The sequence below is a fragment of the Rhinolophus sinicus genome, chromosome 11 (genome assembly GCF_057876585.1).
Source record: "Rhinolophus sinicus isolate RSI-liver-muscle chromosome 11, RSI-T2T, whole genome shotgun sequence".
Taxonomy (NCBI): domain Eukaryota; kingdom Metazoa; phylum Chordata; class Mammalia; order Chiroptera; family Rhinolophidae; genus Rhinolophus; species Rhinolophus sinicus.
Genome location: NC_142511.1, coordinates 22,597,228 through 22,620,556, shown reverse-complemented (window position 1 = coordinate 22,620,556; position 23,329 = coordinate 22,597,228). Strand labels below are relative to the sequence as shown.

The following is a 23,329-nucleotide window of genomic DNA, read 5'->3' as shown; positions in this document are numbered from 1 at the left end:
TAAAACTTTGAGTTAAAAATTTTAAACAAAATATTTTCTTTCCCTGAAAGTTTGCGTCAAAAATGCATGTGCACATTATAAGTGGGAGCGCATTATACATGGCAAGATACCATAATAAGCCAAGTTCAGCAGTTTGGTGAGGGTTAGAGCACAGGTCTGAATCCACGTTACCTGGAGCCTGGTGTGCTTCCACAACTCCTGCTGCCCAAAATGACAGCCGGGGCTTGTCCCAGTTATCTCACAGGTCTTAGAGTGCCTCACTTAGCACTTGGCACAAAATATATGTTTATTGGATGGGATTGAAGTAAAGCCCAAATGAACCTAGTGTTCATTAAGAGAAGATTTGATAAATAAATGGACACCATACAGATGTGAGAAAGAATGAGCTCTCCGTGCTGATGTGGAATCTACTGTTAAATGAAAGGAACGGTTTAGAGATGAGTATGGTTCCTTTTCTTGTACAAAGAACAAGTTTTCCTTACCAATAGCCACCTCTGTCTTGTTTATGTATGCACACAAAAAAGTCTGTATCAAACAACTTCAAATTGATAATAATGCTTATCTCTGAGTGGCGGATCATGGAGGATTTTAACATATTCTATAATAAAGAAAACCATGAAGATATTTCAATTTTCTAAAAAGCAAAAACGAAAGAAAGGCAAGTTGTTTCTGGTGGCAACAGATCCCACCGGAGTGGGTATATACCTCAGACCCAGATTCTCCATGGTGGCTCCCTCAGGATGGGCCCTGGGGCCCCAAAGGAGAAGAGATTTTGTTCAGAGTCTCTCTCTCTCTCTCTCTCAACCTCCCCCACTTTTTACTATGAAATATTTTCATTCACAACAAACATGAACACACTGCAAGGAACCAGGACTCCTTGGAAAACGGGCCCAGTACATCTCCTTGTATTGAGTCAAGTCAAAAATTCACAGGAACCAATTTGAAGGGGTAAGCACTTGCTAAAGGTAGGTGATTCGGACATTAAAAAACTGCAGTAAGTTGAAACATTTATTATTCTGAAACTGGTAAATAAAGGGGAAATAAAGCAAGTAATCTTGCCTTTTCTGTATGATCTGTACCTCATGGTGAGCAAACAGTTGATAAAAGTTAATAGAAGAATCCCAGCTAACAAATACAGGAGGAAAAATAGAATTAGAAAAATACCTGTTTTCCAAACCCCTAATGACAGTGCGGATCTAAGCAATGATCGTCAATGGCTACTGAAACCTTTAGGTAAAATACCAGGGGGAAATTTGTCGTGGATGGATGAGGCTAACAACTCCGGACCCACTCACCAATCCTAACATTCTAAATAGAGAAGCACCAGGCATTACCTGCCTCCTGATGGGATACTGTGGCATATATCCAGCACCATCTATGAAGTTTTCTTGCCACAAAATCAGGCCTCTAGTTCTAACTACCATTTTGTAGGAAAGATGGGCTCAGAGAACCACATTACCTGACACCTCTGGATTTCAACCAGCAAAATTCAGAATGTGGTAAATTCTACAGATGAAAGAGACAGATGAGGCATTTCAAATAAATGCAATTTGTAGATTTTGTTTGAATACTGCAGGTCTACTGTAAACATGACCAAACATTTATGAGACAATGGGGAACATATTAACACTGATTGCGTATTTAAGAATGTTAGAAGGATTTTATGGATAAAGCCTTGATGTGATGATTTATGATGTGATGCTAAGATTTTGCTTCAAAATAATGCAGACATGTGGGGCTGGAGGGAGAAGTGGGTGGTAGTACAGATAAAACAGGCCTGACAAGTGTGAAAGTTGGATTGGGGTGCACAGGATTTACTGCACTGTCATCTGCTTCTGTGTATGTTTGGAGATTTCCATAACAAAATGTTAGCAAAAAGTAGTAAAAAGTATGGGCATACAACTTAACTCTCCCATCATGATGGTGACGGGGGTGGTATGTATGTGTGAAGTGTGTGTATATGTGTGTGTGTGTGTGTTCTCATGCTCTGCTTGGTCTTAGTTCAAGCTGTAGCTCTGGAACAAATGCATTCAACTGAAAATGACTTTTTCCAGGTGTGAAGAATACCCCAAACTAACAGGCCCAGCTGGATTTCCAAGGGGTATCAGGCAGGCAAGCAGGTAGGCACAGACACAAGCCCCCTATTTAGGGAACAGCTGGGGCCAGACCCACACGGTTATCCCCACGGTCAAAGACAGAATAAAACTGTCTAATGAAGACATCGCCCAGGATCCAGAGGGGCCCCGCTGGAGGCTGGATGTCAAGACCTTGAAAGCCACTGGGGCAGAACTTCATTCCATTCACAAAGTCCTGGGGTTGGAAAGAAGAATGTAAGTGACATACAGGGAAGAAAGAAGTAGCTGCCTCTGGGCTATACTGTATGGTGGTGGCGGCCACACTGAATGGCCTCGGACGGCTGCCTCATAATTTTGGTTGGTTGGTTCTTCTTCCTCTTTCATACATCTTCACCTACTTAGTCAATAAAGGGTTTGCACAGTTTCAGATATGTGGGCCTGCGCTTCTAAGTTACACGGTTTTGAGAATTGTTTATCTATTATACCCCTCTCTACCCCATTTCAAAATTGGGAAAACTGAAACCTTGTTGCACGGCTGGAAGTGCAAAAGGTTTGACATTAGAAGATTTGGCTTAAATTCTGGTTTCTTTAGTTCCTAGTGAAGCTCAATTTAATTGCTTTTTAAGGGAGAGATATTGCTCTATAAATGGCTAGCCACTGCTGGTTTCTCACTGATATTCTGGGAAGAATCACTTGAGTGGCTCCTTTTAGGTATAAGACAAGTAGGCATACCTTGTTCTGTGAGAAGACTATAACCTCCCCCAACCTAATCTTTCAGTTCGGCCAAGACTTGGGGTCTAACAGGCAGGTGTGGTCTTTCCAATAACCATTTAAAATTTGAGGTTGCTGATGAGGGAGTGGGAAAATTTGCAAAGGGTTTAAAGTGCTTTCTTGAGAGGAAAGGGGTAAAAATACAAAGTTATTACAGAATACTTGACGGATTCAAGTGGCTCTGGTTGAAATCTGCTGGCAGAAAAGGAAGATGGCACCATACTGGGTACAGGGAAGGGCGTAAGGGTGAGCAGGGACACACACAGGGTGAAGTGGGAGAGTGTGGGGGTGCTGGAGTGCTGAAGGGTGTAGACGATGAACTCGGCCCCGAAGTGCCTCGCTTGGCCTCAGTATGGCAGTCACCGAGGCAGCTCCAGAATTCCTTTGTTGGGGGAGTTTAGGGGACTTGACATGAAGCTGTGTTTTAAAGTAAAACATTTGTTTTCTCTTTTATTGTCTGTTTATATTTGGTGACTTAGGGGAGGGGTTAATGGAGATCAAGGTGTGGGAGTAGGTAAGTCACTAAAGCCTTCGTCTATATATCTGAGTGCCTCCATTCTGGTGCAGACACCCTGATGCTGTGGGTGACTCTTGGGCAAAGTTAGTGCATTTAAGTGTCACCAAAACACTGCAATACTGAAAACCTGGGCCAGCTGTGGTGGGACGTGGTCATGGATTTCCCAAACACCTGGGAGTTCCCTTTCTATCTCACTTAAAGACCTAATGCAACAAGGCATTTTCTTGTTTCAGGACAATGTTCGTTCATTTGAATGTTAGAAGAGATGAAACCTTATTCTGTACCTCCCACCACCCAGCAGCTCCTGTCTAGAACTATTCCCTCTCTAAGTCTCAATATCCTCATCTATAAAATGGGATAATAACATCCCCGGTGTGACTTGGTGGTTGAGGGGATTACATTTTGCCAGTTGAAAAGTCCTACCTGACAACATAGAAAACTTCATGAAATGGCTTGTCCCAGGTTTGCTGCTGCTTTGTGGCAGGACAGGAAATTAGAGAACCAGCCCAGTGATCTTTCCACCACAGAGGAAATGCCAGTATAGGATAAGATAGGAGGGGGGTTGGGGGTAAATACAGCCTGAGTGCAGGGACTGTTTAAAAAGGGGAAGTGGCAGGCATGTGGGAAAGACCCTGTGATGTGCAGAATAAGGAAACAGTTCTTACCAGGAGGGTGTAGGCAGTTGGCTGGAGGGTGTAAGGTACTCCATTGATGGTGAAGGTGACATCTGGCATAACCGTGAGGTAGTCACACTCCACCGCATACTAAAACAAACAGAGGATCGATTTAGAAGCCCCCCATCTCCCAAGAGAGGCCTGGTCCCTTGCCCCCATACCAGGCAGGTACTCACTTCTCCCCCCACGGGCTCTGCCCCAATCGCTTTCTGCAGCTGCTTGATCTCATCTGGGGGGCCTGTGATGAGGGAGGTCCCTGTGTCCACAATGGCCTGGCAGCCCTCTGAGCAGAACATCACGGCACCTCCCACTTGGATTCTGAGGGCAAAGGAAGCGTGGTCAGTCCCACACCCTCCTCCCATCCCCCTTCCCTCAGCCCTGAAGCTTTCCCTGGAGCCCAGCAGCTTTCACTCCCTGCTGGGCTCTCTCACAACTGAAGCACGTTGATGGTTTCCATTTTGGTCTCTATCACTACATGAGTATTGCTCAACTTTTTTAACTGAGATTCACAGCAGGAAATACATTTACCTGACCCTACATATGCATACATATGAGGCCTGACAATGAAGTTCGTGAATTTGTTGCATCGATGTTGCTGACCTTTTTGATGTCAGAGGGATTATTCATTATGAATTTGTACCAACCGGGCAAACAGTTAACCAAGTTTACTATTTGGAAGTGCTGAAAAGGCTGTGTGAAAAAGTTAGACGACCTGAAGTTTTCGCCAACAATTCATGGTTCTTGCATCACGACAATGCACCAGCTCACACGGCACAGTCTGTGAGGGAGTTTTTAGCCAGTAAACAAATAACTGTATTGGAAACCCCCCCCCCCACCTGATCGGGCCCCCAATGACTTCTTTCTTTACGCAAAGGTAAAAGAAATAGTGAAAGGAAGACATTTTGATGACATTCAGGACATCAAGGGTAATACGACGACAGCTCTGATGGCCATTCCAGAAAAAGACTTCCAAATTGCTTTGAAGGGTGGACTAAGCACTCGCATTGGTGCATAGCTTCCTAAGGGGAGTACTTGGCAGGTGACCATAGTGATATTCAGTAATGAGGTATGTAGCACTTTTTCTAGGATGAGTTCGTGAACTTAATTGTCAGACCTCGTATACTCAAAAATTTCATGAAACAGTGCTTAACCTTAATATGTCTATCTGAATAAATCATGATCCTTTAAAATGATGTCATGACTCACAAATGGGTAAATCCCTAAAGCCTGAAAAACCCTCAGTAGATGTTGAACCAATGAGGCTTTTTTTGCTTTTGTATCCCTGGTACCTAGCACATACCTGGCACCTTGCAGGAACTTATTTCTGGCTGAACTGACACTTGAATTACATGTCTTTGAATTCCTGCATTGTCTAGTACAGTGTTAGGAATGTGTCAGGCAGCCAGTCCCACTTCCCAATTGCTCCATGCCTGTGTGTGTGTGTGTGTGTGTGTGTGTGTGTGTGTGTGTGTCTGTGTGTGTGTGAAGTCTCAGTCAATGCTGCCACCTCCATGACACCTTTGAGGAGTTCTTCATATAAAAGCTGTCTTGCCCTGACTGCTCGGCCACTTTAGTGGCACGTCTCATGGAGCATTAAGCACCTTCCTCTTTCCATGGCAGTAGTTTGTATGTTTCATCTTCTGTACATGGTTTGTGAAGGCAAAATCTGAGTCCAGTTCACTTTTGCACTCACATGTCACTCATCCCTTGTCTGTGTGTTAATTAATGTTGCGTGAAGGAGAACTTGGCTGTGTTTGTGTTTACTGTCTGTTGAATTGAAGGCGCACCACACACAAGGAAGGAAGCTGACAGTTGGTACCGTATGCTTGCCACTCTGCTGTCCCTGGACCTCTGCTCAGCACCTCCAGCCTCTAGCCTCATGCAGCGGGCTCCCAGCACCCTCTTCCAGTGATCAGGACTTTCATTCAAGTCAATTCAGTGAAATCCAGTTTGAGTTGCGCCTGTGATGCGTTCTTCCCTCAATACTATACTTTGTGGGGGATACTCACGTGTCCAGTGCAATCTGCCAATAGCCTTGTTTGGTGACCGGGACCCAGTTCAGGCTCCCAGAGAAATGGGAGTGGTCATAGCCTCCGAAAATCAGCTCGCTCTCTGTACTACCTTCTGGGCCACTATAGGAAAGAAAGGCAGATTGTCAAGGAAGGGCCACTGGAAATCCCTAGGGACGAACTTCAGCTAGGACTCTGCCTCTTGGTCTGGTCACTCATGCCAAGTACCTAGAGAAGCAGAAATATCAGCCGGGGTTTGAGACCAGGGCTTCTAACTACTGCAATTTGATTAGTCTGGGTCTTTTGGGCAAAAGAATAGAAACAGCTCTGCTCAACGATTTGTGAATGTTCCCCTACTTCTTGGAATAAAGGGTAGGGAGGTGAGAAATGGGGATAACAGGTCTGCACAGAACTCGTGCAGAACCAAGGCCAGGACCATCCCACGGCATGCATACAATATGTAACTCAAGACACCCCCAAAAGACACCTTTTTCCCAAGTACTGTCCCCATTATTGCTGTGGTGGTGCCTGGAGTTTGTTTCCACATTATTCACTCTCTTATGTTAAGGTAAAGAAGCTAAATAGGAACCCAGCATGACTTTTTAGAGCTTGAATATTTATTAATTTTCATTGGTGTTGATTTCTCAGATTATGTTCTGGCACTGAACAGGATTTGGGGGAAACAGGACATAAAACAGATTCATTTTCAGCAGGAAAAGGATAAAAAAAAAATACAAAACTTGGGGCATTGCAAGGCAGGGCAGTAAAGGAGAAGGAAATTGGATATCTGAGGGACTCTTAGGAAAGTGATTTTACAGAGGTGGGGGAATAACTAACGTTTGTTGATGGCCTTTATACAAGGCACTGTGCTAAGAATTTCACCTGCCTAATCTTATTTAATTCTCACATCAACCTAGTGTGCCCATCGGAGGAAACTGAGGCTCAGGGGTATGAAGTAACGTAAGTGGTAGGATTTAAATCCAGGTCAGCCTGATTGCAAAGTCTTTGCTATTTCCCATCACAGCTCACGTCTTCCCAGGCTGAAAGGGAGCAAAAGTCTCTGAAAGGGGGAAGCGGAGGAGTCCAGACAACCTGCCCCCTCACTCACAGGACTGCCCGGGGTCTGTCCCAACTGCAGCCATGCAGGAGAGGAGGAAGCTTGATAGAGGAAATTAAAGACTCTCCACATGGGAGAGGAAAACAGGGGATATGGGCTTTTGCTAAAACAGGGTAAGCTCGGACTAGGTCTCACTGAGAAGGAGTCAGAAAAAAATCTTCCCTGTACAGGGAGAAGGTGAGATGATCCTTTCAGGACCCCAGGCAAGGGTTCCCAGAGGCAGGTGAGGTTCATGAACTTTTTCAACTACAACATTCAAGTAAAAAAAAACAACGTATAAATTGGTAAAATACACATAACATAACATTTATCATCCCAACCATTTTTAAGTGCGGAGTTCAGTACTGTTAAGTATATTCACATTGTTGTGCAACCAGTCTCCAGAACCTTTCCATCCTGTAAAACCGAAATTCTTTAACCATTCTATAACCCCCCATTTTTCCCTCCCCGCAACCCCTGGCAGCCAGCATTTCACTTTCTGTTTCAATGAATATGACCACTCTCGGTACTTCATGCAAGTGAAGTCATACAGTAGTTGTCCTTTTGTGCCTGGCTTATTTTTCATTTAGTATAATGTCCTCAAGATTCATCCATGTTGTAGCATATGTTAGAACTTTCTTCCTTTTTAAGGCTGAATATATTCTATTGCATGTACATACCACATTTTATTTATCCATCCATTAACATGCAATTATTTTATTGTCAGCTTACTTAAAATTTTTTTTCCTGCCTCCCGCCACTAGAATTAAGCTTCTTGAGAGCAAGGACTGTCTTTCTTTTTTTTTAACTCCTTCTTCTGCCTCCCCGACCCACCCACTCCGGTTCAAGCCGTTGTTTCTCAGTCTAGTGTGTAGGACACAGCTCCCTGGCCCATGCTGGTGTTATGAGCCTTGTGCTCCACGCCGCCCCCCACTCCGTGAGGCAGTCAGTCACTGCTCACAGCAGCTCACGGCAGCAGCTCACAGCAGCTCTTATTGCCGGCGGCACACGGTAGCCGGTTGCAGCACTGAGCAACCCAGACCAGCTCATGCCAACCTCCGGCTGCTCAGAGCAGCCCAGCTCCAGAGAGAGCTGTTGTTCACAATCTTAGCTGTAGAGGGCGCAGCTCACTGGCCCATGTGGGAATAGAACCGGCCACCTCGGAGTGAGGAGCAGGCGCTCCCACCACCTGAGCCACTGTGCTGGCCCAGGACTGTCTTTCTTGTTTCATTGTGTTCCCAGTTCCTTACATCATGTTCAGCATATAATAGGGGCTCGAGAAGTATTTATTCACAGCATAAATGAATATCCAATTTAAAAGTTTCCTTAAATTAGTTCAGTGTGATACAGTTTACAAAGCACAACGACTTTATGAGGCAAATCCCAATTCCTCAATATTCAGAGAAGTTAAGTATTTGTCTCAAATTACACAGCTGGCCAAGCAAGAGATCTGACCCCGGTGTCGTGCTCTTTCAGCTGCACCATGGTGTCTCTCTGTAGTCATAATTGACCTTGACCTGGCAGGCTTGACAGATCTTACCTGCTCAAGTAGACAGAAAACATGGGTACATCCACCAGGTTCTGGGCCATCATGTTGTCAAACACAGGGGTCACTCCTCCAACAGCCAGGGAAGGGTAGCCCAGGCCCAGGATTCCATCAAACTCTGCACTCACAAAGGTCTGGCCAGGCTCCGTGACACTCTCTCCAAATTGCTGGCTGACCACAGTCAGGCCTTCCACCTGATGGGAGCAAGCCCAAAGGAAATTTGCACAGATCTTTGGCAAAGGGTCTCAGACTCCTGGACTCTCCCTCTGTCCGGAAGCTAATTCTTCTCCTACTCAACTTTTCTTGATTAAATAGGCACAACGATTTTTGCCATATTCCCACTCAATTTTTTAACATGAACCTTTTTAATTGAAGTATAATACAGGAATCATAAGTGTACAGTTCAATAACTGTTCAAAAACTGTACACACCTATGTGAGCAAGCTCCCAAACCAAGAAACAAAACATGTGCAACCCCTCAGCAGCCCGTTCATGTTCCCTGCCTGTCATTGCACTTTTTCTCAAGAGTAACTGGTCTCCTGGCTTCTAACAGCATATATTGGCTTTGCCTATTTTTGAATTTGATGCAAATGGAATCATACAATATGAATTCTTTTGGCTCTGCCTTCTGTCTCTCAACATTATGTCTATTGCATGCTGTTCTAATTTGTTCATTGTCACAATATTTCACCGTATGACTGTATCATCATTATTTACGCACACTACCATGATGGCTATTTGGGCTGTTTCCTGAATTTGACTATTGCTATTAGTGCAGTTTGTATGTGTTTCTGGGTGAACATGTGTACATATTTCTGCCAAATATATGCCTAGGAGTAAAATTGCTAGATCAGAGGGTATGCAAGTATCTCGCTTCAGTAAATACTGACAAAGAGTTTTCTGAAGGGATTTGTACTAATTGACGTTTCCAATACGACTGTTTTGAGAGTTCTAGTTGCCAGTTGCTCCATATCCTCACCAACCTGGCTCTTACCTTCTATTCCATTTCAGTCTTCTAGTAGATATGCAGTGGGTACATTGTGGTTTTAATTTGTATTTCCTAATGATGAATGAAATTGGACATTTGGATATCTTCTTTTGTGAAGTGGGTTGTCTGCATTTTTCTTATTGATTGGTAGGAGTTCTTTATTCTGAAATCAAGTCCTTTGTCGGATTATGTATCTCAAACATCTCCAGTCTGTGACTGGTATTTATATTCTCCTAATGGTGTTTGTTTTTGTTTTTGTTTTTGTTTTGATGAACAGAAGTTAGGACTTTTGATATAGTCAGATTTATCAATATTTTTTCCTTTTTAATTAGTGGTTTTTGTAACTTGTTTCAGAAATTTTGTCTACCTTAAGGTCGTGAAGATATTTTCCTGTGTTTTCTTCTAAAAGTTTTATTGTTTTACATTTTCACTTTTATATCTACAGTCTATGAGAAGTTCTATAACGTGTGAGGTGGGAGTCAAGGTTCATTTTTTTCTTCTTTTTTACTATGGATATCCAAATGATCTATTACTGTTTAATAAACATACTATCATTTCTTCCACTGTGGTATCATATTCAATATAAGTCAAATGACTGTGTGAGCCGTTTCTGAATTTTCTATTCTGTTCCATTTGCTTGTTTGCTTATCCTGTACCAATACCACACTATCTAAATTACTATCGCTTTGTATTAAGTATCGTTTCGCAATTTTTTTCTTCATTTATATCATCTTAATGTTTTACATGTCTATATAAATTTTAGAAATAGCTTTTCAATTTCTAATAAAAATTGCTCTTGTTTTGATTGAAGTAACACTGAATCTATAGATCAATTTAGGAAAATTTGAGTTATTTATAATGCTGAATTGTAAGCATGGTTTATCATTCAATTTATGTAGATCTTTCTTAATTTTACTCAATATTATTTTGCAGCTTTTAGAGTAGAGGTCTTGCACATTTTTGTTTTTGTTGTTCTTAAACTCACTTCTAGGTATTTGATGTTTTTGATGTTATTATAAATAATATTATTAAAAATCTATTTTTCACTTGTTTTTCCTGATACGTAGAAGTTCAAATGATCTTGTATATTGATCTAGTATCCAGCAACTTTGCTAAATTCACTTATTAACCCCAATATTTGTAGATATTTTTGGATTTTCTACATATGGAATCTTGTCATATGTGAATAATGACAGTGTTATTTTTTCCTTTACAATTCCTAATGCCCTTAATTTCTTTTTTTTTTTTTTTATTGCCTATTGCACTCAGAGTGAACATCTTTGACTCAGTCTTGATCTCTCAACATTTTGTGATTAAGTATGAAGCTTGCTGTGGGCTTCTTTGTAAATGTTCTTTATCAGATTAAGGAAGTTACTTTATATCCCTAGTTTTCTAAGAGATTATATTATTTTTTCTTTTATTGTCTTAGGTAATAAATTCCTAGAAAAAAATGACTGGATTGATATAGCTTATCCTTTTATGTATATATATCATGAGACTTTTTTGGCTAATATTTTGCTAGTACTTTTGTATCAACATCATGAGAAAGAGATTTGTCTGTAATTTTCATTTCTTACAATGTCATTCTCAAGTTTGTTATTAAATTTATACTGGCTAATAAAATGAGTCATGAAGTGTTCCTTCTTTATAAATTATCTGAAAGAATTTATATAAGATTGGTGCCATATCTTTCTTAAATGTTTGGAAGAATTTACCAGTGGGGCTACATGGCCTTGGAGTTTTCTTTGCAGGAAGGTTTTTAATAACAAAGTCATATTTAAATAGACATTGGAGTATTCATGTTTTCTTGTGTCAGTTTTGGCACTCTATTTCTCAAGGCATTTGCCAATTTATTAAAAAGTTGTCAAATTTATCAATATAAAATTATTCTTGACATCCTCTTATTATTTTAATGTTTGTAGGGTGTTTAATAATGTATTATTTTTCATTTCTAATATTGTTAAGTTGTATTTTCTTTCTTTTTTTCTTGATTAGTTTGGCTAAAGCTTTATTACAAATTTTATTAATTTTGCTTTCAGAGAGTTAATTCTTGGCTGTGTTGATTTTCTGTATTGTGTGACTGTTATTTTATTGATATCCCATTCTTCTATATATTGTTTCCTTCCTTCTACTTTCTTTGGGTTTGATTTGCAGTTGTTTGTTTGTTGTTTGCTTGTTTCCTTATTGTTTATTTGTTGCTTGAAATAGATACTTAGCTCTTTGATTTTTCAGTTTTTCTAATATATGCATGAGAGGCTATAATCATCTCATTAAGGACCGCATTTGCTGCATTCCTCAAACTTTGGCATTTCATGACTTCATTATTTGTATCCGTTAGGGTTTGATAAGAGAAGCAGAGTCATTAGGATCATATAGAGGATTGTATTCTAGATAGTTGACTATATGTAGGTGCTGGTTAAACAGTGTATTTTAGGAAGATGCTTCTGTCTTGGTGCCTATAGTTTTGGCAGTCAGCAAAAGGAAGACAGATGTCAGCTGGGAGAAGGGTGACTCGGAATTTCGAGGTTGAGGGTGGGCTAGAATCCATATTGTTCTTTCAGTGTCTCTAAGCTTCAATGATGGGGGTATCCTGCAGTGCAAGCTGACACTGTATGTCACAGGGTTTAACATGCAGCTGGCCCAGGAGCCAGGAAACCCGAAGGAGGAACCAACGGAAACTGGAATTGCTGTGGACTTGGCCGCTGCCCCACACCACCCAGCCGAGCCAGCAGACAAGAGACAAGCGAAAGGCTAACATTCCCTTTCCCATGCCATTTCAGTCCTTTCTCTGCTTACCAGAAGGAATTATGATGGTCAATTTGGGATGTGATGTAGACTTCTAAATAGTCATTTGTACTTTTGCATATGTTCTATTAGAAAATAGAGTATGTGTGTTGTTTTGTCTGTATGTGATATTTTTACATAGATGGTATGTTTTTGTTCCTGGCATTTTTTCACTCCATATGTCCTACTACCACCCACTTTAAAGTGATGTTGATGAAGCCTGGGCCCTGCTGGCCTGGGGACCACTCCAGAGCTGGAACCATGCTCATCAGGAGTGGGTCAGCCTCCATTTCCCCAAAGGCCTGGGCATACACAGTAGTTACCCTTTATCCATGGGGTAAATATTCCAAGACCCCCAGTGGATGCCTGAAACCATGGATAGTACCAAACTCTATATGTACTATGTTTTTTCCTATACATACCTATGATAAAGTTTGATTTATAAATTAGGCATAGTAAGAGATTAATGATAATTAATAATAAAATAGAACAAAACAATATACTGTGATAAAAATTACATGAATGTGCTCTCTCTCTCTCTCTCTCTCTCTCTCTCTCTCTCTCTCTCTCTCTCATAACTGATCCGGTAACCGAGTTGGCTACTAAGTGACTAATGGGCAGGAAATATATACAGCGTGGATATGCTGTATAAGGGATAACATCCTGGGTGGGATGGAGGAGGATGGTGCAAGATTTCATCACTCTACTCAGAATGGTGCTCAATTTAAAGCTTACGAATTGTTTAGTTTGGGAATTTCCCATTTAATATTTTCAGATCGTGGTTGACCAAGGTAACCACAACTGTGGAAAGTGAAACTGTGGATAAGAGGGGACTATTGTACTGCTGCCCATAAGCCTGGACAGGGCAGGATCAGGGCTCTGCTGGTTCTCTGTCTCCACATTGGTCATGTTCCCACAGTTTTGGGACCCAGAAGACCTTTGGTCAGAGGGAGTTTAAGGAGCAGCTCATGAGCACAGCATTGAGTTCAGTGCTGACCTGGGGCCTTTATTTTGACAAGTGGGACTCTGGCTTATCTCCATGATTGGACTCCCACCTCCTACCTTATTTCAGCATCTGAGTTCCCACTTTGAGCCCAGCCTTGGACTTCTTTATCCTTCAAGATGGAGGCCTGGTGTTGTCTCCTCGGTGCTCCTGGGGCTGGAGAGCCAGCTGTGAACACTGTTACCAGGCTCTGAGCCCTGTGCAGTGTTTCCCTGTGGGAATCCCCCTTGCCACCTCTTTAGGACCCAGCACACCGAGCAGACTGACCCACTGCACCATCTCAGGCAGGGAGTGCTGCCACCACCCGGCCAGGCCTCCCCCTTTCCCTAGAAGCCAGCTCCTTGTTTCCACCTCTTTCTGACCAAGAGAGAACAAAATCAAGGAATTATACTTACAGAGACTTGGTCGGCTCCGATGATTCCAGATAAGCTCCCAGTCCCGTATTGAATGAAAAAATGACTCCCCGACGCACTGTATGTGTTGGACTGGGAAGGGTAGAACCTGGCGTGTGTCTCTGAAAAGCAAGGATGCTGCTCCTGCCTAGGACCTCAGCTCACTGCCTTCAGCCCTGCCCTGATGCCCCAGAGCACAGGGTCTCTTCCTTTAACTTCCAGCACTGAGTGGGGCCTCTAGAAAGGTTGGCCATGGCCCTCTCTAGTGAGCAACTCCATTCCGTTCTAGCCATATGTGGTGGCCTAATTGGAGATCGAATAGTTGTCCCTGGGTAAACATGATTGCCCACAGTGACCTCAGAAGGCATGCCAAAATAAACGTGAGGTATCAGGCACCAACAGCAGCCTCTGCCAACCATTGTGGGTCAGAGCCTGGCATTCAAAAGAAACTCAGGGATAAACAATTGCCATTCCAGGAAATTACTCGCAACTCCTTGCCCAATCTGTGGACACCTAGTCTTGGGGTTTCCTGAGGCGTTCCATCCCTAACACTTGTCCTACAGAGACATCACTCCTTAGCTCTTCTTTTTCCAATCTTTACAAAGACCTCTGAGTTACCTCTGGCCAATTGGATGCACCATACATTGTGTCCCACCATCCCCATCTCTGGTACTGGGAGGTAGGTCACCAAGCCTCCTTGAAGCAGATAAACAGTTTGCACTAGAAGCTGACCCAGCTTTCTGCCCAGAAATGACCACTGGAATGGAACTTATCCCCCTCATTCTTGTGGGTATTCCAAAGGGAGTGAGTCACCATGTCTTCAAAGATTTGCATTTTTGGTGGTGGAGTTTCCCTCTTACAATTCAGGTCAACATGAAAGTTGCTAGCTTGGATAGCAGTCCAATTTTAGCTTTCTTCCTGGCCCAGCACTGTTTCTGCTGAAAGCGATCCCAGGGCAGACTCAGAGGTGGAGAGGGGAGGATGGTGTGCAGGGATGGCCAGTTTCTAGTACCCAACCCCTTCCGCCAGAGTGCCAGGCCCTCGATCCCAGGACTGGTGTCCAGCCATCCCCCACTGGGGCTTCTGGCCCACTTACTGCATGCTGAGCTGGTGCAGTACACAGAGGGGACCCAGAGGTTGGAGGAGCCGGTGTCAAAGATCACAGTGAAGTTCTGAGGTGGGGAGCCAATGGAGACGGTGCCAAAGTATTCCATCTATAGGCAAGGTAGGGAAGGGAGGACGGTGTGAATGATGGAGGGGGCAAGGGTGCTTGCCAGGGGACTCAGGGAGAGCTCCCTGGGGCCAGAGCCTGGGCTCGCACAGACTGGCGCTCACAGAGCCTGGGAAATGGCAATCAGAGGTAAAAGGAGCAGAGGAAGGGCTGTGAGGGAGGAAATCAAATCATCATCGTGATTCTCATAATAACATTGGGAGTAAGGCAAAGGAAGCTTGCCCTGCTCATTTCTTTCCTCCCACAGAGAGAGGTCTACCTATGGGGCTTGTTCAGCCAAATCCATGGGGACCCAGGGGATCAGTCCATATGGCTCATTCTAGAGGAGAAATTCACACTGGCCTTCAATGCTGCTGCCCACTAGCCATGCCCCAGGCTGAGCCCTCCTCCCCTCTCCCGGCTCCCCAGCCCATGCCCCAGGATGTCTCACATCCAAGTAATTGATAAGGGGTTCGTTGGCACTCTGGTCCATCGTGCAGGACTCGGTGAACTGGATCATGTCCAAATTCTGGGATTTCCAGAACTCAGAGAGCTGGTCCTGTGCCCGAAGCTTCTTCCGAAGGGCCTGATGCCTCCTGAGGGGCACCCTGAGGACAAAGCCCCAAGTGAGGAGGACATGCATTTCTGCCTCTCTCTGAACTGCCCCTCCCCCACCCCATTTTCCAGAGGTTAATTAGGGAATTAATTAGGGAGGGGATGTGCAGGGCAGCATGCTGAGTTTTGGCCAGAATCAGTGCCCTTTTTGTCTCCAGCCTCCCCAGCCTCGTGTCTGCTCCTGTAGACTCTTAGACTCAAAATGGCCCTCTCTCCTAGAGACAGGCTCTTTGAGGTCTTCTAGGAAAATGGGGGATGTGGGATGGTCTGCAGTTTTACATGAACCTCATGAGGGGCTGACTTAAAGAGACAAAAGAACCCTTGGGGGCGGCCAGAGGTCAATCCCTTGGAGAAGTACTCAGGTCCTTTGAACAGCAAACCACAGCTGCAGGTTCCTCTCTTTCCAACATAAGAAGGTCTCTGGGGCTTGGTCAGGCAGCTCTGTCAGAGGTGGAAGCTCAGGGATGACTTGTCGTGCACTAGAGATTAAGGCCAACCCAAGATGGCCACTTGGTAAACCTTTTCCAAGCCCTCAGTTTCTTCTCCTCTTCATTTCCCTATCAGCTTTCCTCTCCCAGGGGAGCCCTAAGAGTGAGGGCAGGGCATTGCCCCAGCTAGACACAATGCTGGGGATGTGGCCTCACCTGTAGAGAGCTCCATGGGTCTGCCCCAGGTCCAGGAGCACCAGCAGCGAAAGGACAAGCATTTCCATGGTAAGTCCAACCAGCAGCTTCTTTCCCGCTCTGCCACAGCCTTCCTTGCCACCTCTCCTTTTTTCTGTCCCACAGGGCAGTGGGAACCAAATCTCCCTAATCTGCTCAGCCCAGTCTGAGGACACAGTGATAAGGCCCCTGGAGTCAATAGCCAGGCCCAGAGCAAACACAGCATGTACACCAGGGCGTTCCCCCTCCACCCTTCAGTGCCTCTCCCTCCTGTGAGGGGGTTATGGACTTGGGGATCTGTGCACCCTCTCAGAGTCTCTAACGCTTAGTTTCTCCCAGTGTCTATGGCACCTATCTTGACCCCAAGAAGCCCTGTATTAATTAATTGAGGGAGCAATGTGCCCCTGGACACTGGGGACCCTCCCAGTCATTGTTTCCACGAGCAGCCTTCTGGCTAAAGACTCCGGAAGGGAGAAGCTCAATTGTCACATGTGGGGCAGGATTTTAACTTAAAATATTCATCAGTTTGTTCTGTCTGTATTTCCTGTTCTCTCTTCATTCCCTCGGGAGCCCCATGGCCCGTTTACCCTCCCTCAGCCCATTTTGAAGCAGAAAGCAGCACTCCCCAAAACCCCTGAAATGGGAAGATTTGGCTCTGGGTTGTGAAGCCAGTTTTTCTGATCCCACGGGTTTGATGAATCCAGGGCTGAGGGTGGGGGAGGTTCGGAAGAGAAACCAGAGGAAGCCCAGGAGGGCCAGGGTGGTGCTGGGGGTGGGAGGGTTCTGGAGCAGGTGCCTATTAGTTTGCTAGGGCTGCCATAACGAAGTACCACAGACTGGTGCCTTAAACAGCAGACATTTATTTTCTCACAGTTTTGGAGGCTAGAGGTCCAAGATCAAGGTATCTGCAAATTTGGTTTCTCCTGAGGCCTCTCTCCTTCTCCTCCCTGTATCCTTCCTTACATGGTCTTCCCTCTGTGTGTGTCTGTGTGGAAATTTCCTCTTCTTATAAGGACACCAGTCATATTGGATTAGGACCCTCACATATCACCTCATTTAATGTTAATTGCCTTTATCCTATGTAGCCACAGCTTTACGATTCAAGCCTACTCTGAGGGTTCTTGGGGAAGTTCCAGCATGGGGACAGATTCAGTGTTCAGCAGCCCTGGTAGAGGAACTACAACATTGGAGAAAGGAGCGCGGCTGAGGTGAGGCCCCTGTCACCAGAAATCTAGAAATGAAAACCAAAGGTAATAACGAAGGAAAGGCATCAGATTCACGTCAGGTTGGCCTAAGCATCATCTCTCTTCGCTTACAATAAAAAATTAATCAGGTATTTATTGAGCACTTACTGTATATCATGCATTTTCACATATATTTTCATTTACTTTTCCTAACAACCCCATTTTACAGATAAGGAAACTAAGGATCAGAGAGCATTTTCATCTTCTAGCCTTTAAATAGTTGAGCTCCTGGTCGCACAGTAAGACCTGAGGACAGATGGAAGCCTCGATGACATTTCTGAACAATTAAAATACTCACCAAAGTGGATAATCTCCACAGTGTATTTCAGTCAGTTACTACAAACAGTAACGCACGTATAAGCTACAGGTGGCAGCCTAGAGTTGTGTAAGATCAGACTCTTTAGAGAGACTTCCTGGGTTCAATCCTGGTTCCATCAGTACCACACGTGACCTTGGGTAAATTCCTTGACCTTGCTGGGACTATGTACCTCATGGGTTATAGGGAGAATTACACGAGTGAGGACATTTAAAGTACTTGAGCGTGTGGCATGGAGTGGGCATCCAGTTGATGGCAGGTGCCTGCTCCGTTACATGTGGTTTAGCCAGGGTATCAGCACGAAGTGCTTGCTTGGTGTCAAGTGCTGGGCTGGAGGACGTACAAAGCACTCATGCTGAGGGTGGTCACCTGTCATCCTGCAAGGAAATCACTCTTTCTTTTCTAGAGTGGGGGAACTGAAGCTCCAAAACAACCCAGCTGTCACACATCATCTGTTAAGGGGCAGGGTTGGAATCGAAACCTTGCTTTGTCTGCTTTCAAAAACTGGGCTCAGTAACGAGCACAGAACCTGGTGTTGTTAGTATGCAGTCGGCTCTCCGGCAAGCCCAAGGCATGAACTGCTCTTCCTGCTTAAAGGGACATGGACACATGCACAGCACACACATACACACGCACACGCAGTATTCAAGTGAGGAACTTCTCCAATACCTGTGCCCTCTGCTGACTGGACTGCAACCATTTCTGGTCTGAAGGGCACTTTCCCAGAATACAGTTGACAGTGGTTTTGGAAATAACTCAAAATAACTGAATTCTTGACACAGCAAGATTCTGGGGCCATTGGATCCTCCTTATTTCCCATTGCATGACAACAAGAGGCTTTGCCAAACCAAAGCCGATCAAGCCATGGGGGAAAAGTTCGCATTTGTGCCTGTTACGCTCTTTTAGCAATAAACAAATAGCTCGATCGCCTTAAACTTTTCTTTTTCATAATCCAGTGTCTGGGTGAGGGGTAACTAGCAGAGGGGTGCATGGGGGGACTTTTACACTGCCAGCCAGACAATAATGATCCTTGCTGATCCCCGAAGGCAAATTAGAAAATATTTGCAAAAGATAAGCAACCACAGGACTTCTCACACAGCTCTGTACTACCACACGCCACCCTACACACACCCTTCTCTTTCAATAAAAAGGCCTCACACTTTCCACCATGTCTCGCCTTCTTCCCCTCTCTTCCTTCCTCTCACTCTCTCTCCCTTTCTTTCTCTTCCAGGAAGAAAATCTTCAATGTCGGACCCTAGAGATCATCCAATACATATCACCAAGTTTAATGTCAGTCAAACCTGGGTCTGAATCCTGGGTATGGCACCTTGCAAGTTACTTAAACCCTCTATGCCTCAGTTATCCCATATGTAAATTGGGCTTAAAAATAATATCCACTTGATAGCATTGGTGTGAGTGTTGAGTGAGCTCATGCTTGGAAGGTCCCTAGCTCAGAGCCCGGCATGTAGCCTATGCACCCAAAATGTTCCTTGTTATTATCCCCTATAAACCTCTTCATTTTACAGACAAGGAAACTAGATTCAGAGAAAAGTGATTTATTTAAGGTCATATGGCCGTGTAGTGGCAGAGCCAAGACTAGATCCAGGCCTCCCATCCCGGTCCTCTTTCGACTGCACCACACACCACATGGCAGATTTTCCTCATTCATCAACTTCAAGCAGACGCAGGTTGGGACATTCTCCAGTTGACCATGTTAGTGCTGAGCTGCGATCCTGCCGGCGCCAGGGCCAGCAGCATCCTGGATTGCTGGCTCGCCTGCCATCAGGGGCCAGCGGAGCATGAACGGGAGGCAGCTGCTCGTGTGTTACATGAACACACTGTCTCTAGGGCTATCCTACCCTGGTAAAGCTGACTTCCACAGAGCACTGAGCAACTGTGCTCTTATTGCAAATTTTTATTCTGGAAGCTGAAGTTCCAGAAAGGAGAAGTTGATTGGACAGTATCACCATCATCACCACCATCGGCTTTCAAACATTCTGGAAACAGACAAAGCCTCTGTGTCCAACCAGCCTCCAATCTATATCCCTGAGGGGCTCTTTCTGTCTCCAGAGCCCCTTTCCCAGTGCTGAGAGACTGGATCATCGCCTATACTGTACACCTATTAGAAAAAATGGTTTCTGGTGCTTAGTATGACCGACACCATCTTCAGAAGCAAGTTGCTCTCAGTGACCCAGTTCACCCCAGGATGGGTGGGTCTGTATCACCTGAAAGGAATGTTCTTACATAGGAACGTGGGCCTTTAAGTTGTTTACTGCTTTGGAATATGCAGCTTAAAAAGCATGTGCCTCACGGCTACAAGCCTCCTGTGTTCCTGGAGACTATACATATTAAGCCCCCATCCCCTTTCAGGTGCGGAGAGCCACTGGCTTGCTGTCACCCAAGACGCTGCTTCTGTCTGTAAGTTCCCATAATAAACTCCTGGTTTAATTCTGGAGTTCTCAGCCTATTTCTTTGGTCTCTCTGCCCTGTTATCCCTTGGAGGTGAGCTCCAGTACACCTTGGAAAATTTTCACGACAGCCCTGTTTTTGCCCACATGGTACAGTTTCATCCCAAACGCTCCTCCCTCTCCCTTTTCTTAAAGGACGCACACATACACACACACACCAGCACGAATGTGCCCTAGGGTTTTTGTTCCCTACGGAAAGTGTTTCAATCATCCACAGCAATATTTGGTTCCAGCATGGGAGGGTCCAGTAACCGGCAGCCAGAGCAAGTACGGTTCCTGGTGTTTCTGGAGAGAACAGAACACATTAGTTTTGACAAACGTCCTCGTGTTCCTGCCTCTAGTCTTTGTCAGACTTTCCAAAATCCAACCAGACCCCGGAGCTCCTCACAGATGATCCAGGCTGTCTCTGCTCTAGTCAGTGGCCAGGTGGCCCCTAGCTGCACAGACCAACCAACTGTTTCTCAAGCCTGAGCCAGCCAAACCCTCAACTCTTAGTAAACAGGGGTGAGGGGACTATGGGGAGGAGGCTGGAAGATGGGTCAAAAAAATGTATAAGAGTATGTATAGTGTGCTACCATTTGCATAAAATAAAAGGGGAAAATATATATACTCCTATTCACTTGTACATGCATGAGATATCTCTGGAAGAATATACCAAGAAATTGGTAGCAGTGGGTACATTTTGGGAGGGGAACTAGGTGGGTGGGGGCAGGGCAAGAGGAGGCTTGTTATTATATACTTGCACTTTTTGAATTTGTAATCATGTAATTATATTACTTTATTAGTTTTCTATTGCTGCTATAACAAATTACCATTAACACAGTGGTTAAAACAGTGCAAGTCTATTGTCTTACAGTTCTGCAGGTTAAAGGTTTGACTTGGATCTCACTGAGTTAAAATCAAGGTGACAGCAAGGTTGTGCTCCTTTCTGGAGGGTCTAGAGGAAAATCTGTGGCTTTGCCTTTTCTAGCTTCTAGAGGCTGCTCACGTTCATTGGCTCATGGCCCCTTCCTCCCTCCATCTATAGTCACATCTTTTTCTGACCACAGCCCAGAAAGGCTATCTGCTTTTAAAGACCCCCATGATTAGATGCGACCCACCCAGATAATCTAGGATAATCTTCAGATCTCAAGGTCCCTAATGTAATGCCATGTTCAAAGTCCCTTTAGCCATGTAAGGTAACATAGTTACAGATTCCAGAGATTAGGATATGGACACATAAGAGGCATGATAAAAAAAACACACGGTGAATGCTGCTGCCGAGTGCCATCCAATGGAAAGGCAGGGATCTTCAATACAAGAAGCGGTGCAGTGAACCTTAGTAACAGTGTGTGACAACTTGTTCAGTGCAGTCAGTCAGATGTGAGCTACGGTTGAGAGAAGGTGTGTTTTAAAGGGTGCCGTAAATCATGGACCATGAACAATGCATGAAATTTTGTTTCAAATGCAAAAAAGTGCTAAAGAAAAACACAAAATGTTAAAATTAGTTTATGGTGATGCTGCAGTGACATGATCTGGCACCGTGCGACTTCTGGCTCTTCCCCAAAGTCAAAATGACCATGAAAGGTAAACATTTTGAATTGATTCAGGACATCGAGGCAGCCACGAGAGTGCAACTAAAGACACAAAAGAGGACTTCCAGAACTGCTTCAGAAAGTGGCAAGAACAATGGAAGAAGTGTGTTCTAAGCAAGGGGGAGTATTTTGAGGGGGATTAATGGCACTGTGTCTTTTACTGTAATAATTTTTTAAAATTTAAACACTCACCATATTATTTGATCACACCTCATTTGTATGGGAACCATTCTGCCTACCACAATTATCTATTGAAAAAAATATAAAGCAAAAATAATAAGTCAGACTTTTGGTTCAGGCTATTGGTGCAGAGCGGTGTCGTTTACTGATTACAAGATCAGGGGAGCAGAAATAGGCTGGGGGAGGTGGAGAAATGAGGTCTGTTTTAGGAATATTAATTTTGAAATGTTGATAGACTTTCCTTGGGTGATATTAGATTGACACTTGAATCTGTATGTCTGGTGCTCTCTTAAGACTTGTTGGGGCTGGAGACATTAGCTTAGAGAAGGCAGCTAAAGCCACGGAAGCCGTGGAGAGCACCCAGGGAGAGTGTAGGGATGGAGAGGATGGGAAGCCCCAGGGCTGGGCTCCGAAGCCCTCAGGTGGGTGAAGGAGGAAGAGTGAGCAGAGGAGGTCAAGAAAGAGCATGTGGGGATGTAGGGAAACCACATGACCTCCTCCAGGCGGTCTCCCCGACAGCCTAGATCTAAGGAGCCTCTGTCCCGCTCCCCAGTGTTCCTCGGTCACACTCCCGTGTCCGTTTTGTTTGCAGGGATGAGCACATCTGTATGTCTCTCTTACTGTCACTGCATGTCTCCCCCCACTACATTGTGAGCTCTGTGAGCAGAGCTGTGGTGGTCTGGATCACTGCTGTGTCCCAGCACCACCCGCGCCTGGCTCAGAGTAGCCACTCAATACACACTGTTGAATGAACGAAAACAAACTAATTTAATCCCTGTACCCCTCACTCCATAAACGAAGGAGGTGGCTCTAAAATTTACAAGAAAAAAAATAGTGCAGGTCTCCTATACCTCCCACTATTTCCCATATGTAGGGTTGCATGAAAGTTGTCTACTGAGGATGATTTTAAAAGCACCTCTGTTCTACCTGGCGACACCTTGCTTGAAATTCCAGTGTTTTTCAGTCCTTCCCTGGAGTAAGGCATTACCCTCTTAGCACCGTGCCTAGCACCTAGTCAGCACTCCATAAATTTTAGCCATTATTTGATTTTATTTTGTCTTTAAAATTGCAACTATCCCTGGGAAAGATGACCCACTGGATCATTAACGCCTTAGTACGAATTCGTTTGTCAGCAGGAACAGCTAAGGAAGGACCTTAGGCTGGGCACAGGGGTGCGTTGCAGAAAGGGAGAGTTTCCAAAAAAT

At 44.5% G+C, this 23,329-nt stretch overlaps 1 protein-coding gene across 1 annotated transcript; it reads right to left on the bottom strand.

Annotated features, from left to right (window-relative positions):
* Positions 1-1,967: 1,967 nt before the first annotated feature.
* CTSE (cathepsin E) lies at positions 1,968-16,392 on the bottom strand. Its single transcript, XM_019752448.3, has 9 exons — positions 16,325-16,392; positions 15,517-15,673; positions 14,952-15,069; positions 13,859-13,977; positions 8,683-8,882; positions 6,047-6,169; positions 4,214-4,355; positions 4,029-4,127; positions 1,968-2,310 (listed from the first exon to the last, which is right to left on the bottom strand). Exons 1-9 carry the CDS (start codon positions 16,390-16,392, stop codon positions 2,146-2,148), a joined length of 1,191 nt encoding a protein of 396 aa, XP_019608007.3. The 3' UTR covers positions 1,968-2,145.
* Between the last annotated feature and the right edge of the window lie 6,937 nt (positions 16,393-23,329).